At 43.2% G+C, this 15496-nt stretch overlaps 1 protein-coding gene across 1 annotated transcript; it reads left to right on the forward strand.

Moving 5' to 3' along the window:
* Nucleotides 1-2511: 2511 nt before the first annotated feature.
* On the forward strand, nt 2512-12567 carry LYSMD2 (LysM domain containing 2). Its single transcript, XM_015639448.1, has 3 exons — nt 2512-2869; nt 5913-6250; nt 11802-12567. Exons 1-3 carry the CDS (start codon nt 2672-2674, stop codon nt 11851-11853), a joined length of 588 nt encoding a protein of 195 aa, XP_015494934.1. The 5' UTR covers nt 2512-2671; the 3' UTR covers nt 11854-12567.
* The last annotated feature ends 2929 nt before the right edge of the window (nt 12568-15496 follow it).

Here is a 15496-nt window from a genome sequence, read left to right on the forward strand (position 1 = left end):
TACAGGTAAAAATGGGTTGCCTAACTGAAGCTCTTGCTCAAATTTCTAACTCAATTTTTGGTTTAGAGGGTATTCACTTTGTGTAGAAAAAAAAGGCAGTCAGCTAATCAGATCAAGTGTCTTGGCAACACCCCAGATTCAAATGTTCCTCTGGCTATAATAGGGATTTTGAGATAAGAAACAAACATTTCCAGAAATTGCTGACACAAAGAAAGAACAATCCAGCAAGTTCAGAAGAAAAAAACCTCATCTACCCTTGAAAAGGTTCATTACTAAAATAAAGCTTTATATTAAAATATCTGTGGTATCTTTATACTTCTGCAAGGGATGCTTCTGCTGCTCCTAGAGTTGTGACGGCTGATTGAAAGTGTATTGCACACTTTCCATACAAATAGAGTTTAATATAACATTAGAGGCAATAAAATGTCTAATATTAGTGTACCTGTCAAGCACATTTCCAAACTAATTGATATTGCATGTTCAGCTCATTGTATCACTAATGTTAAAGAACATTTCCATTTTCTTGAATTGCAGCTCCCTTTTACTAAAAGCCATTTTAGCAGAAGTAACTGGTCTCAGTAATTCCAGCTTTAGGCAGGCATCCAGATGTCTGTAACTTCCATTAACCGCCCTGAGGAGGCTGAAGCTGATCACACAGAGTAGATGTTTTCAATAAATGCTGACCTGCAGTTCAGCTCTTTGCTAGGTGGGTCATGGCTGAAGTGCTGATGCAGTTCTGCAGATCAAGTTGTTTCACAAGGACTTGAAAGCACTGAGATGTCACAATCTGGTGCTTGCTTTCTATAGCTCATGTAAACTCAACTGGACATCCCCAGGGGAGCCTCCAAGTTCCCAAATAAATTGTAGACTGCAGAAAAATCGGACTGAACCTTTTCTTGCCATCAGTTTAGTCTCTTGTACAGCTCTTGTCTGTCTATGCATTGCCTACAGCCCCTCTGTTCAGGATTGTCACACTGGCTTCTCATGTGATGGTGAGGTGCTGATGTGTCAATCCTTATCAGCAACTTGTGTGTCTTGCAGGGCAACTTTTGTGTTTTCTTAACTTACATCTGGAAACTTGTGGCCAGATTAAAAATATTTGTGAGATCTGTCTTGATTTTTGCACTGTATTCATTAAAGAGACTCCATGACCACCACTGAACATAATCTGAAAACTTCAACTAGGTATTGTGTCAGTTGATGCTTTCTTTTTGGGTTTTTTTTGCAAATATTTGTGTGAATTCATACTGGGCTGAGAAATGCTGAGGTTATGACATGCATTACTTTTTTGCTTAGGTTTTAGATAGAGATCTATCTTTCTACAACTTCCCAGAAAAAAAAATAAAAATTACACCACACTGGTGTTACACACACACACTTCCCAGAATTCCAGTCTGGTTGAGGTTGGAAGTGACCTTTGAGTGGCATCTTTTCCAACTGCCCTGCTCCAATACAGGCTCCTAGTGCAGGCTGCTCTGGACACTTCTTGTTATTTTGGTACGTATTATGTCTGTACAGGATGCACACATGTGCACCATCTATATATGACACAGTTTTTGTCAGAAAGCTCCAGTTCTGCAATAATGGATCACCTTTCCAAGCCTATTGTCAGGTTTCTTGGTGAGAAGTACTCACTTAGAATACTGTCATTACAATTAATTTTAATACAACATGGTATTCCAGTACCTAAAGGGAACTTAGGGTGAAGATGGGGCAAGACTATCTGCCAAGTGCACGTAGTCACAAGACAATGGGGAACTGGTTCAAACTGTAAGAGGGTAGGTTTAGGTTAGATACTAGAACTAATTTTTACCGGGAGGGTAATGAGGCACTGGAATGAATTCCCAGGTACGTTATGGATGCTCCATCCCTGCAGGTGCTCCAGGCCAGGTTGGATGGGGTTTCGATCAATGTGATCTAGTGGAAAGTATGCCTGCCCATGGCAAGGGGGTTGCAACTGGATGGTCTTTAAGGCCCCTTCCAACCCAAACCATTCTAGGGATTCTATGATTCTAAGCCACAAGTTATTTTCCTCGAATGAATTTTCCCACGCCACACCGTTTCAATAAATTTGGCATAATGAGACTCTCATATTTGAGCACTTTTGCCCGAAGTCACTCCTTTGTACACTCTCTCTGACGGACCGCACTACTGAGTCTGCAGCCGGCGAAGGCGCTGGAGCGTCTCCAGCCGGGGCACTCAGTGCGGGTTCCCTCAGCAGCGCTACAGAGCAATGGTGTTCGCGCTCCTCCCGGCCGGGGCCGCTCCGGGCCCCGCTCCCGGCCCGGCTCAGTGAAAGCCCCGCTCCCCGCCCGGCTCTCTCCGGGCCCCGCTCCCGGCCCGGCTCAGTGAAAGCCCCGCTCCCCGCCCGGCTCTCTCCGGGCCCCGCTCCCGGCCCGGCTCAGTGAAAGCCCCGCTCCCCGCCCGGCTCTCTCCGGGGCCCGCTCCCGGCCCGGCTCTCTCCGGGGCCCGCAGAGCCGCAGCGGCGCGGGGCGGGCGCTCTCCGCGCATGCGGCCTCTCCGCGCCGGGCGGGGCTGCCGGGCCGAGCCGGGGTTTCCGCCGGGGCCGGGCCCGTGTCCGGCGTGCCGGGGGCGGCGCGGGGCCGGTGCCGGAGCCGGGGCGATGCCCGGGGCGGCGGCGCGGGGCCGCGGGCGCTGAGCGGGCGGGAGCATGGCCGAGGCGCTGCGCCAGGAGCCGCCGGGCGGGCCCGAGTCGGAGGCCGAGCTGTCGCAGCGGCTCGCCCGCACCAAGGCCCGCTCGTACGGCAGCACGGCGAGCGTGGCCGCGCCGCTGGCCGAGCGCTACGTGGAGCACCGGCTGAGCGCCGGGGACACGCTGCAGGGCATCGCCCTCAAGTACGGCGTCACGGTAAGGGAGCACCGCCCGCGGGCCCGGGAGCGGCGCTTAGAGCCGGAGACTGGCCTGGGTTGGAAGAGACCTTACAGATCATCCAGTTCCAAACCCCCTGCCGAGGGCAGGGACACCCTCCACTAGACCAGGTTGCCCAGAGCTCCATCCAGCCTTGAACACCTGCAGGGATGGGGCAGCCACAGCTTCCGTGGGCAGGCACCGCAGCCTGGCGGCTGCGGCTCCGGACAGCGGGCACAGTTCCTGGGCCCAGAGCCGCGAGATGACAGCAAAAAGTTGTCCCATAGGGCATCTCCTACACACAGTGGCAGGAAACGGTGTGGGCACGGTGTTAGTTTTAGTTTCAGTATTTAAAATGCTGCCATCAGAAGTTACGGGTTACCCGGAGGGGTCAGCACGCAGCGCTGGTGGCAGAGGGCTGGAGCTGGCACTGCCCGCGACTGACGTGGGCTGGGTGCCTGCGGAAAGGACACACCTGCTCCCACCCAATAACCTTGTTCTCCCACTGCTGTTCACCACTACACTCACTGATTCACTCAGCGAGAAAGTTTATTTCAGTAAAAAATGCTTAATGGTTTACACCAGCCTAGGACATGCAGAGTCCAATAAAGTCTACCTGCAGTGTCTGCTACCATCATTCCAGATGGAGCAGAACTCACCTACCCCACCTCATTCCCACTTATGTGGGGCCCATATTCCAACGTGCAGCTTCACTAGTCCCAAAACAGAAAATTGCTCAAGGTTGAGCAGCTGATGAGTGTGGCACTGGTACAGCCAGTGCCACTTTGACATTAGCTGCAAACAGCACCTTCCAGTTGGGCTCTTTCTAGAAGAGCTACAGTGTAGTCATGAACTATTAGGTTCTGACTGGAGTCTTCTTTGTCTTCTATTGGCCTGCAAGATCTACTAAAACCTTCCATCACCTTTCAGTCTTGGTTGTGAAAAAAATTGAAAGTCTAGTTCTCTTCTCTTTTGAAAGATTACACCGCTTTTGACTGATTCTTGTTGGCAGGAGGGTTAATGACACTGGTCCACATTAAAGTAAACTTTTGCTCACTAAGAGGGCAAAACAGCTCACTGGCTGTTAGATTTTTTGCTTGTTTTTTGTAGAACTTTCCATAATGGACAAAGTCTCTGGCCTAAAAGTTTTTAACCATGTTATTCTTCTTCAGAAGTGTTTGCTTACTCCAATAAATGAAAAATACAAACAAATCACTAAAATAGTAACGTTTAGAAAAAAAGCCTTTCAGCAAAAGTGAAGTTGTGAATCAAACCTGTACAAACAGCTCTAAGTTGTAAACCATAAACTTTGTTTATAATATGAGTTTGATAAGTTTTTGCTGTGCTAATAAAGTTAGATATATATGTTGGGGCTTTTTCCAAACATCTCATAATTTGATAAGTGTTCTGCTTAAGAAGCCAGATCTGCATCATTATAGACTGCAGTTGAAAGAGGTTAAACTGACATGAAATGCCCCTCAGAGCAATGACAAATTCAGTGAAATCAGCCATTGTGTTTCTGTTTTAATGGGTTTCAGCCCAGGGTAGGAATGTATGCAAACACATTTGCTTTTAGCAAAATGCAGACTGTTGTGTGTTCACACAATGACAAGGACTGACTTCCCCTAAATAATGCTTCTGTTTCTTTCCTGCATAGTGTATTCTTGGCTGGAAGAGAGAGTTGTAATGGAAACATCAGAATTATCTTTGGCTGCCACTGCCTCCAGTATTACTGGTTTTAGAAGTTTCCCCTGTGGTTTTCCTCACTGGGAATTGCTTTGTAGCCAGAGACATCCTGTCCAGTCCCTGCCTTTGCATGACTTGGCATAGAGAGTTCAAGATAGATAAAAATACCATGCTGGGGAAGAGGGGTCAGTGTGGTTGGCTTGGCCTCATCCTCTGCCCTTCATCCCCTCCCCTGGATACTGTCTATTAATCTTTACAACTTGCATTTGTTGTATTTTCCTTTTAAGTAAATTAACACTAGGAATTCATGTTTATGGTTCAGCCAATTTATGGTTCAGTGCAAGTGCTGTATCCCTTTTCAGGGGAGAAGGATAAGGACTATATTTCATTGTCAGTAAAGTAGTTTTGATTAATTAGTTCAGCACCAGTTTACAGCTTCAGTTAAAATATTAAGCATATGCTGAAGCTTTTGCTCCCACTATGATAGATTTGTAGCTAACGGGTCTTACTTCAGTCTTCCAAGCACTAAAAGAAGAAAACTCTTGTTAAATCCTCTCTCCATACACCTCTGAATGTACAGAGTCACACTGAGTTGTAGGAGTTACACTGCACATATGAAGTAACCTGCTCAGGGCTGAGGGATGTTCTTTTTAGAACCAAGTACTTTCCTTTTCATTATTGCTCCGTGCAAAGGTACAGGCTTCCAAATGCTATGAACTGTATTTTGGGAAGAAATAACCAGAGATAGAGTTACAGTGAAACAGGAGAGAGAATAGCAGTGTATTGCATTATTTATCAGCTCTTGAAACATCACCTTCCAACTCCCCTTCAGTAGGATCTCAGTTTTCCCCCTCTGTATTGTATTTTTACAGAAAAGCTCCAGGTATTAGTTTAAACTTTTTTTACACCCATCAAGACAGACTTACAGAGCTTTTAACACTAGAGCCATTTGAAGTCTCATGACTGAGTCAGGTAAAGCTTCCTTTTTGACCTTCAAATGGTGCTGTGTACTAGTAACAGTAACAGTACTAGGAGTTTTAGTTCATTGGCAGGCTATTCCTGTGAGCTTGCATAGACACTGTAAGACTTCAAGGAAAGCATCTTTAGGTAGTGCAAGACTTTGGAAAAAGCAGTATTGTGGAGTCAAGTGCATGTAAAGCTAGGAGGTTAGTAAGGCTGAAACAGAATATGCACTCTGGAATAATTTTGAATGCAAACAAATTCTTTCCTGAAATAATTGCTGTTGCAAAGAAAGTAGAGATTTACTTTTAACTAAAGGTTGTATACTACTTCAGAAAGTTAGTGTTTTATACTTTGCCAAAACCTAATAACTTATATTTTTTTCTATCTTTTTCAGATGGAACAAATAAAGAGGGCAAACAAACTGTTCACTAATGACTGTATATTTCTGAGGAAAACCCTTAATATTCCGGTTATATCAGAGAAACCATTACTGTTCAATGGACTTAATTCACTGGAGTCTCCTGAGAACGAAACTGTTGACAGCTCCCCTTCTTGTGATGAAGGACTAGTGGCAGTTCAGGAAGAAAGTAGCTCTTCTCCCAGTCCCCAAGAGCCTGACAATCAGCCCACTGCACCAGAAGAATTATCTGCCAAAGATTTCCTACAGAGATTGGACTTGCAGATTAAGTTATCCAAACAAGCAGCCAGAAAGCTAAAAGATGACAGTGTCAGGTAAATGCCGCTTTTGGTGTTAAGCAACTTAATCTCACCCTGAAGGCATTGTAGTCTAAGCTGACCCCTCTTTGTGGGGTCTCAGACAGCATTTGTGACTTTTATTTGTCACCAGCAAGTGCCTGCTATTCTCATGCACCAGATAGATTCAGAGCACAGCATTAGCAGGTGCCTTGCTATGGCAGTTAGAAAGGCTGCCTCACAACACACTTTTTAGAGAATACAAATACTATTTCATAAAAGCCAGAAGGCCAGGATTCTCCAAGATGTCTATACTATTTAATAAAAGCCAGGCCAGGATTCTCCAAGATGTCTTGCTGTGTAAGTAGGCAATTATTTAAGCCAAAACAGTGTTTGGTAGAGTGCTAAGCAAGGACGTGTGAGGAAGCTGATTGTGTGTAGCAAAGTATGATTCTGTTTTTTCTTCTGTCCCAAATAGCCTCATTGGGTAAATATTCTTCATGAGGCAGTTTCAGTTAAGCTTTCTTATCTCCTTTCCCTATGCAGTCCCCCATTTTGTGGATCCACCTATGCAGACTTCATCTTCTCTTCAGTATTTCCACAGCCAGGAGCTCCCACATATATACTTATAGAAAAAACAGTACTTTGTGACCTCTGTGCCACAACAGTGGCACATATCCCCTCACATATGTAGGTATCCTATGAAGTATAGAAAAACTCGGAACAAGACTTGAGTAGTGTTTGTTTTCCATGTCCTTGGGACAAGCTTCCTCAGCTTGTTCACAGTCAGTCTCTTGGGCTGGCTGTCTGCCTGTTTATTCCCTGCAGAAATCCCCTCAGTGGGGGATGCTGAGGTGGTCCTTCTCACAATTAAAGGTATGATTGCAGGGGACTGGTACTGCTTCTCTTACCAGAGAAGCTGGAGAGAAGTTATGCCTGCAGATACATGCTTTGCTTTTGCAAATTTGTTCAATGCAAAACTTCACCCACCATCTTGGTTCACTTCACATACTCTGATTTTGAGGGCAAGCAGAAGGTAGCCTTTCAGGACAAAATTTATTGAGTATAGATTTGCATAATTTCTTTAAACTAAGAAATTATTTCAGCAACTTTAAAACTTTGTTCAGCAGACAAAAGTTTGAAGGAGAGCAGTATAATGTATTTAGCTATTGGACAAGCCTCCTTTGGAGAAATATCCCCACATACAACTCTCCATTGCCAGGACACTGGTTTGGAGTCTCAGGGAAGGCTGGAATGCTTTCACATCTTGTTATCACATCTGTCAGTTACTTTCTTTTGAATTGGTTGCATGAAAGGAAAGCTGTTCAAGCTCAGAACCTTCTCTGTGCAAACTCATCCACTTCCATTGTTATATTTGAAGCAACACAGAGCACCTATCAAAATGTGCTGCTGCTGACTTTGAGATCATTAGATGTATATACCTACCACAGATTAGAGTAGGTGTTGACCCAGCAGTTAAACTGCATAACAGGAAACCACAGCCCCTGCCAGAGGAAGGCAGTTTTTTTATCATCCCTTCAACAAATAACATGCTAATTTAAAGAAGGAAATTCACATAGACCTTGTGGCACCATGAGCAGAGCCAGTACAGTGGAAGTGACTGCACAAATAGTACATTGCTGCCACTAATACCCATTTCCAACACTGCTTCAGTTACAAATTGGGAAATGGGGATGTGATACCAAGTCACCTCCCAAGAAATAATGTATACAGGAGGATGAGTTATTTTCCCACCTCCTGTTCAGACTTAGCAGGTAATTCTATTTTTGAATAGAATTTTCTAATTCATCTAAATTGTATGCATGCAACAGATTTTTATTGGTCAGGATGTTACAGGAAGCATGAAGCACAGAGCTGCAGGCAGTCTGCTGAGTAGGATGTTGCCCAAAGCTTCTGAAAAGAAATATCTTCCTGTGCATCTGATAGTTTTCATGTTCCCTTCTACATCACTGCCCTTGGCTTTCAGTTATGGCTCACAAAAGCTGTCCTTGCCTTGTCCTCTCCAGAACAGTTGGAAAGGACAGACCCCTTCGCAGTCTGGCAGAAAGGGGCAAAGGACCAAAATCAGTGTTTACTCTGTAGAGAACAGGAGTAGAGAGAGACCATTGCCAAAAACCTCAGAGATAATTTTCAGCTGTGTACCATCAATGGTATATCTGTGTCCAGACTGGAAGGTGGCAACATTCCTTACTGTGCTCCAGCAGCTCCCCAGAAGGCACCTGTTCTCCTTCCTGCCCAGTCCTTTTGTGTCCCTTGCTTGGAGCAGGAAGCCTTTGGAAATTGGACAGCCATGTTAATAAACCAGCCTCATGAATATGCAAGTTTTCTATTCACAGTGAAAACCATTTATGAAATTAGAGTGCTGTTTCCAGCTGCTCTGGCCTGTATTCAGGTTTCCTTGTCAAGGCCTGCTTAGAATTTGATGTGCCAACACTGCTGAGTACTTCCATGCCTGCTTGAGAGTAACAAAGGAGCACCTGGAGTTAGTTAATCCACTGCCACCAGAAGGGACACTGGAACTCACAAAACTGCAAGCAGAAGCAGACTATCAGTTCATGAACTTAAAGAGCCATAAATTCTCACCATACTAGGAACCTGATTTGACAGGTGGTGAGAACCACATCTACAAAATTGCATAATAATTTTTCACCCTCATTGGCTGTCAGCTGAGAAAAGAGATGCCTCAATAAAGGAGACTGAGTGTGGTGAATCCTTCCAGACATCCCAAAACTAACAACTCAGATTGCTGCCTTATTTAATTGTGCATTCTAGAAGCATCCAGGCATTTGAATGTACTTGCTCACAGTCAGGTGTCCTTGCTATTACAGAAGTGGTTAATTGTGGCCTAATGCACACCATAGCTTGCAGGAGACTTCTTTCAGTTCCTGTAACCCAGTGGGCAAAGCAGCAACAGCAAACAGGAAGAGACAGCACTACAGAGTGTTGTAATGCTGTGTTGTTCCTTTTCCATCCCCTGAAGGAGAACATTGCTATGACTTACCACTTTGCTATTTTAAGCATCTTAAAAGTGAAGTAAATTGTTTGATCATTAAACATACACACACTGCCATGGTGGTGCTTGTGGGTCACAGACCAGAGCTACTACTACTATATAATTTTATTTCATATAAAGCTCAGCTTGTTTTTGAGGCATCAGAACAGACTTTACTTCCTATGTATAGTTCTAAGATCTACATGAGTATTATTTCCTGGTCGTTACCCTGGTTTGGGTTAGTGTTGCAGACCTCCCAGAGCCTGGCACTGCAGCCTGGGACAGAAGAGCAGAAGCTGTTCTTGCAGAGCAGTTCCAAGCCTTGGTCAGAAATGTACTTTGCACATTACACCGGTCACTGCTTTGCTTCAGTTCCAGCATAACATACATCCCTGCCCTGCTGAGAAGCCCCTGAAAGCTGGTCATTACCCCAGTGCTGGCCTTCTGCCCTCTGCTGACAGCTGCCACCCGTATCTGAGGGCACCTTGCACAAGGGAGGTGGGGACAAACATCCTAGGCAGTGGTTTTGGTACTTGGATGTCTGCAGGCTGGCTAATATAACATCATTATTTCAGCTCTTCAGTTGTCTGTGTTCACCCATAATTAACTCATTTCAGTCCAGTGTTTAGCTGTTGCCATGTCAGGATGGATGGTATTCCTATATGGCTTTCAAGAAGAATGAGTGAAAATCTGATCCTAGCAGACTTTGATTAGAAGGAAAGTATTTCTGCCACATTTTATTCTCCTTAAATGGGAAACAACAAAACTAAGTACAAAGTAATTCTGTGTAAAAAATTCTATGTTCAGTGTAGAACATAGAATATAAGTTTCTCCCCCACTGGAGTCTAAGCTCTGAAAATAACAAAGTTCTCCCTCATCTTCACACAAGCTAGCAGGAAATTGCTATTTGCAAATAGGTTCTTCAGAGCTGTTGCTCCAGAAGGACATATGTTGGGGCTTCAGAAGGTACTCTTCGAAATACTTAGCTTTGGCCAAGTTGTTATGGTTGAGTTTTACAGTCCTGCAGCCCAGTCTTACAAGCTTGGTATGTTGATAGGATTCAATTCTGAAAAAAAAGCTTTAAATATCTTGAGAGAATTTATAAGTAAAAGTGGTTTAGTGCTTTTTCAACTAAACATGATTTATTTGCTTTCTTACTTTACTGTCATGCCACATATCATGGAAAGCTTGTGCAAATGATATGTTATTAAACTGATAGTACTCCATGGCAGTGTTGGATGCAGAACTGGATATAACGAAGGATATTATTTAAACTTATACAGATCATCTGCATTCTTGGTACTGGGTTGGTAGCATCACTAATGGAAATAGATGGAGATTTGTAAGGAAGGCAAAAAATCTCTTCTCAATATTACTGTAACCACACATCCATAACACTGTCATAACAACCAGTTTCATCCCAAACTTGTTTTTTTTGAGATTTCTTTCTTTGGCAAGATTATTTCAAGGCAAAAGACCTATGGCTTTGGCTTAAGATGATAACTTTTCTGGTAAGACAAGTGCAAGATACTCTGCTGTTTGGTTAGTTTGTAGGGTTCTTCAGTTCTGTTTTGGGGGTTGTATGAAATTTAAATTGTAGATAAATAATCATGTTTATTAGGGAAAAGTCTTCATGGTTTTGATACTGAAATATTTACTTTTACCTTATACCATTACTGAACTCTTCGAATTGCTGTACCTTTGTATGAAGGTACATACAGTATTAAAAGTAATCCTTTCACAGTGTAGCAGCTGTAAAGTCCTTCTGTTCTTACCAAAACACTGAACTTGGCAGCAGCTTTAAGGATGGACTCTCAGGAAAAAAACTTTGGAGCTTCACTAGTACAAAGCAATGACCTTTGGGGAACTTGGCATCCTTGATTTAGTACTGGATGCTGCACTGCAATAGGTTTGCATAACCCCTTTTTTTTAAAGGCAATATTGTCAGGTAAACAGCAGGCAGACTGATTTTCCTGAGGATATTTTAAAAGCAACATTGCTTTATCCAGTTACTGCATTAACAGTAGCACTTGGGAGCAATTGCTTTTTCCTAAGAAAATCCAAGTGATCAGTCTCAGTGGGTATTGATGCAAGGGAAGTACACATCAGGAATAGCCTTGCAGCATCAAGACACCCACAGCTATGATGAACTGCTCCTGTTCTTGCTTCATTTTGTCTGTCTGTCCCTCCTGTCATTCAGAATGTTGAAGCAAACTTCTAACTAGGCTTTATTTTTTTAAAAGAAGAAATTAAAAGCTACAGTGCAGGAACTCCAACATGCCTTCCACCTTGTCAACCTTTAAGTTTTCCTTAATGATATGATCTAGAATGCTTTTAAAAATACATTCTGATGTTGTTGAACTTACACAGCTTTACTTGATTTCAGCATTGTGTTCTTGACATCTCAGGAACTCCAGAGATTGTAATTACAGTATGCTGCAAATGTTCCTGTTAGGCAAGGCAGGCATTGCCTATTTTGGTAGACTAGGAAAAGTGGTCACCTGCATTTTCATTCCAGTTTTACTGTTGAGACTTGGTATGCTCCTGACCTGATGATTATGATCATTTTCTTTTTAGAGATGAGGAGAATGAGGAAGGTCCCTATGCAACTTCTTCCTATCACCAGTAGAAGACAGCTGTGATGGCCTGAAAACTTTCCATGAAATCAGTTCTTACAGAACTAAACAGTCAATAATTCAAAACCCAAGTCTTTTGGACTCATCCTCTTGATGTACTTAAAAGAAGTCATGAATGGGTAATTGCACTGAAATTATGACCTCTTCTGCCTTCCATAGGTTAATGTCCTTATGCTATATCAATAAAAGGTTTAAGCCTTCCAAAACTAGCAATGGCCTTTTTACCCCTTCTGTGCAAATTGTAGCATGGTAGCAACTATATATCCCTGAGGTCACCTTTATGCAGGATGTTGATCTTTAGTAAAGATTTTGTAAATACTTGTTCAAGTGAAATTTGTTTTAAGTATTTAAAGATATTAAATAAATTTGCTTGTAAATGACAAATTATGAAAGTAATAGAAATTTACTTATTCTGCAAACATAGGCAAGTTTGCTGTGAAAGTTTTGTCTACTTCAGGGCTGCAGAACTTGCCTGTGAACCTTGTGTGTGTCTGTGTGTGGTTATGATGTATTCCTGGAAAGGGGAATTCAGCTTGTTTTGATTAGTTAAAGCCTTTTTGGTTAAAGAACTGTTTGCATATTGGATTTCTACTCATAAAAGGGATGAGTTATGCAAGAGGGCTTTTTTGTGAGATATGACATTGTGTGTTCTTGTGTGCAGTTAAATTTTGTGTGGTTTTAATTTAATAAAATACAAAAAATACTGATGTGTGTGTTCATAATGAACTCAGCTTGGTTCTGTTTCTTGGGAGGAATGGTTTGTCTAGTTTTACAAGCTATTAGATACTAATTTCAGGGTAAATAATGTCTTTACCCTGTCCATATAACTCACCCTCCTAAGGGAGACCTGCAGGAGCTATCTGCCCTAGTTGGGCAGTCTGTTAAGATGCGTAAGAGGCACATTGGCAAGCCTTCCCTGTTCTGAGAAGAGGTGCCAATATTCAGTATTCAGGTGGATCCCATCTGAAACCCAGGGAGGCAGAGTGCAGCCTGTAATCACTGTTTCCCTAAGCTAGGGTATTAGCAACTTCTTATTAAATATCCTGTATTTTTCCTCAAGTATTCCATAAACTTCACAAAACTCTTGTCATTAAAGATTTGTGGGATCCCCACTGCAACAGATGCAGTTTCCTATCTTTTAGCTCATCAGTATCATTTCCTTGAAGCAAAACCTTTCTGCACTATGTTAAGAGGGGAACAATATGGAAAGTTTCATTAATTTACTAAAACCAGAAGTAAAAATTCAAAGCTCAGCAGGAATTGGTATTTCCCTAGAGCTGGCAGGAACTCAGAGCCAGCAGGCTCATTCAAATCAACTCTAGCTTGTCCTAAAGAGAAGGTCTGCAGTGGCACACAAATTAACAAGAACAGAAAAAGCTTAGAGTTGAGAAAAGGAAGTTCTGATTTTTCTTGAAGAGACTGGTGAATTAGTTTTAGGTCTTGTGTCTTTCTTAATTTGGGATTGTATCAGTTCCTTATACGATCATAACTTCTCTTGTTGTCAATTAATTTCAGTAGAACATTACAAAGCCAGAATGAACTTTTCCAAAGGCAACTCCAGCTTCAAGCTCAGTTATATTTATTATTCCACAGAAAAATGTAATCCTTTTGTACCCAAGACCTGCTGTTGTGATACCCGCAGTGCTGCAGCACAGCCAAGCTGGGCAGGTCCGAGCACAGGAGCACTGCCCCTCCTGCCTCGCAGACTGGGCTGCCCACCCTCTGGGCAGCCACAATTCCATCGGGCCTTTCCAGAGCGGGGCTGTGCCTGTGGGCTGTGGGACCTGCAGCACAAACAGCGTTTGCACCTGTTTTCCCTGGCAGAAAGCTGCCACACAGAAGCACAAGGGAGGAAGCGGCCTAAACACACCAGAGCCCATGGCTGCACACCCATCCCCTCAGACAGCAGTGGGCACACTGCAGATAACACGTGATAATACACAGATACCTGCCCCTGATAACCCACAGAACCTCTTGTGAAAAATGAGGTTCACATAATTTTTATAGAATTTAAAAGTTTAATTAAAAAAAACAATTAGGAGAAAAAAATAAAGTCAAGAATACAGATACAGCCGGGTGTCTGCATTCAGCTAAGAGAGCACACCTTACTAACAAAGGATTGTCCCTTAAAAACAGAACTCTACTACATATCCATAAATTCTCATACATATTCATACATTCTTCTTAGGATCTTTGGTGTTCTTCTGTTTAGTTTTCTCTTGCCCCCTTCCCAATAGATCAATCCTCTTGGTGCCATTGAGATTTACATTCTCTGATGCCAGGAATGCAATAAATTCCTCCCCCAGAGCTCTGGTCACTGCTGTCTTCATCTGGATAAGATAGTTCACAAATGCAGGAGTCTCTAGCTATTTTTCCTCAGTCTTTATAAAGACTTATACAAACAAAGACAGTTTTTATTTTAATACTATGCCATAACCTAACGTATATGTATTATCTTCATATTATTTCTTAGCAAAGTGACATATTTTCCTGTATATTTTATGTATTTTTATTCATTATCATGTATATTTTGCTTCCTACTCTGTTTTTATTCTTCATACACTTGTAGTTTCATTCTTTGCTTACATATTTTTACCAATCCTGCAAGGTGTGGTTTAGGGTGGGAATAGAGCAATGTCAGGCTGAAGTGAAGCAGATAAAAGCAGCTATTTTGTGCTGAGGAACCTGCATGTTTGAAGTTTTGTTTTTACACATTTCTTCAGTCAAAGCTTGAAAAGTCAAAACCTGGGCAGGCTTGGACAAGGATCTTTTTAAGTGAAATATGTGGGACATACCTGGTAACAAATTTTCATTTGGGACTCGGTTGCAATGTGGCTGGAGGCTACTAAAGCCCTGTGAATCCAGTTAACTCAGCCACCAGGTGCTGTAGTTGCATGTTACATTCTCAGAAGGGCATCCCTGCAGCATCCCACCCCTTCCTGCATGGCAGTGAGCTGCTGTAGATCCGTGGTGCTGGACAGCCTCAAAAAGCTGGGCAGCAGATAAAAAAGATGCATTTTCTTTGACACACAACAGCAGCCTTGTACTGCTTCTTGTACTTTAACCCCAGCTGGCAGCTCAGCCCCTCACAGCCACTCACTCCCCCCACAGAGTGATGGGGCAGAGATCACAAGGGGGAAAGGCACAACACTCACAAGCTGAGATAAAGCCAGTTTAATAGGTAATGCAAAGGCTGGGCATGAAAGCAAACCACTTGAAAAATTCACACTTCCCATAGGCAGGCAGGTGTTCAGCCATCTCCGAGAAAGCAGGGCTCCACCATAAGTAAGGGTCATTCAGGAAAGCAAAACAAACATTGTCACTTTGAACACCCTCCTCCTTCCCCAGCTTTACACACCGAGTGTGGCACCACATGCTCTGGGTCATCCCCTGGGTCACTTGGGATCAGCTGTCCTGCTTGGGTCCCTTCCCAGCTTCTTGTGCACCCCCAGCCTCCTCAGGGGTGGGGAGAGGAGCAGGAAAGGCCTTGGCTCTGTGCAATCTCTGCTCAGCAGGAGATAAAACATCCCTGTGTTATCAACACGTTTGTGTTCCAACACAGATCCAAAACACAGTCCTATACTGGCTATTGTGGAGAAAATAAACTCTACCCCAGCCAAAAGCAGCACACTAATG

Source organism: Parus major, chromosome 10 (assembly GCF_001522545.3).
Source record: "Parus major isolate Abel chromosome 10, Parus_major1.1, whole genome shotgun sequence".
NCBI classification, from domain to species: domain Eukaryota; kingdom Metazoa; phylum Chordata; class Aves; order Passeriformes; family Paridae; genus Parus; species Parus major.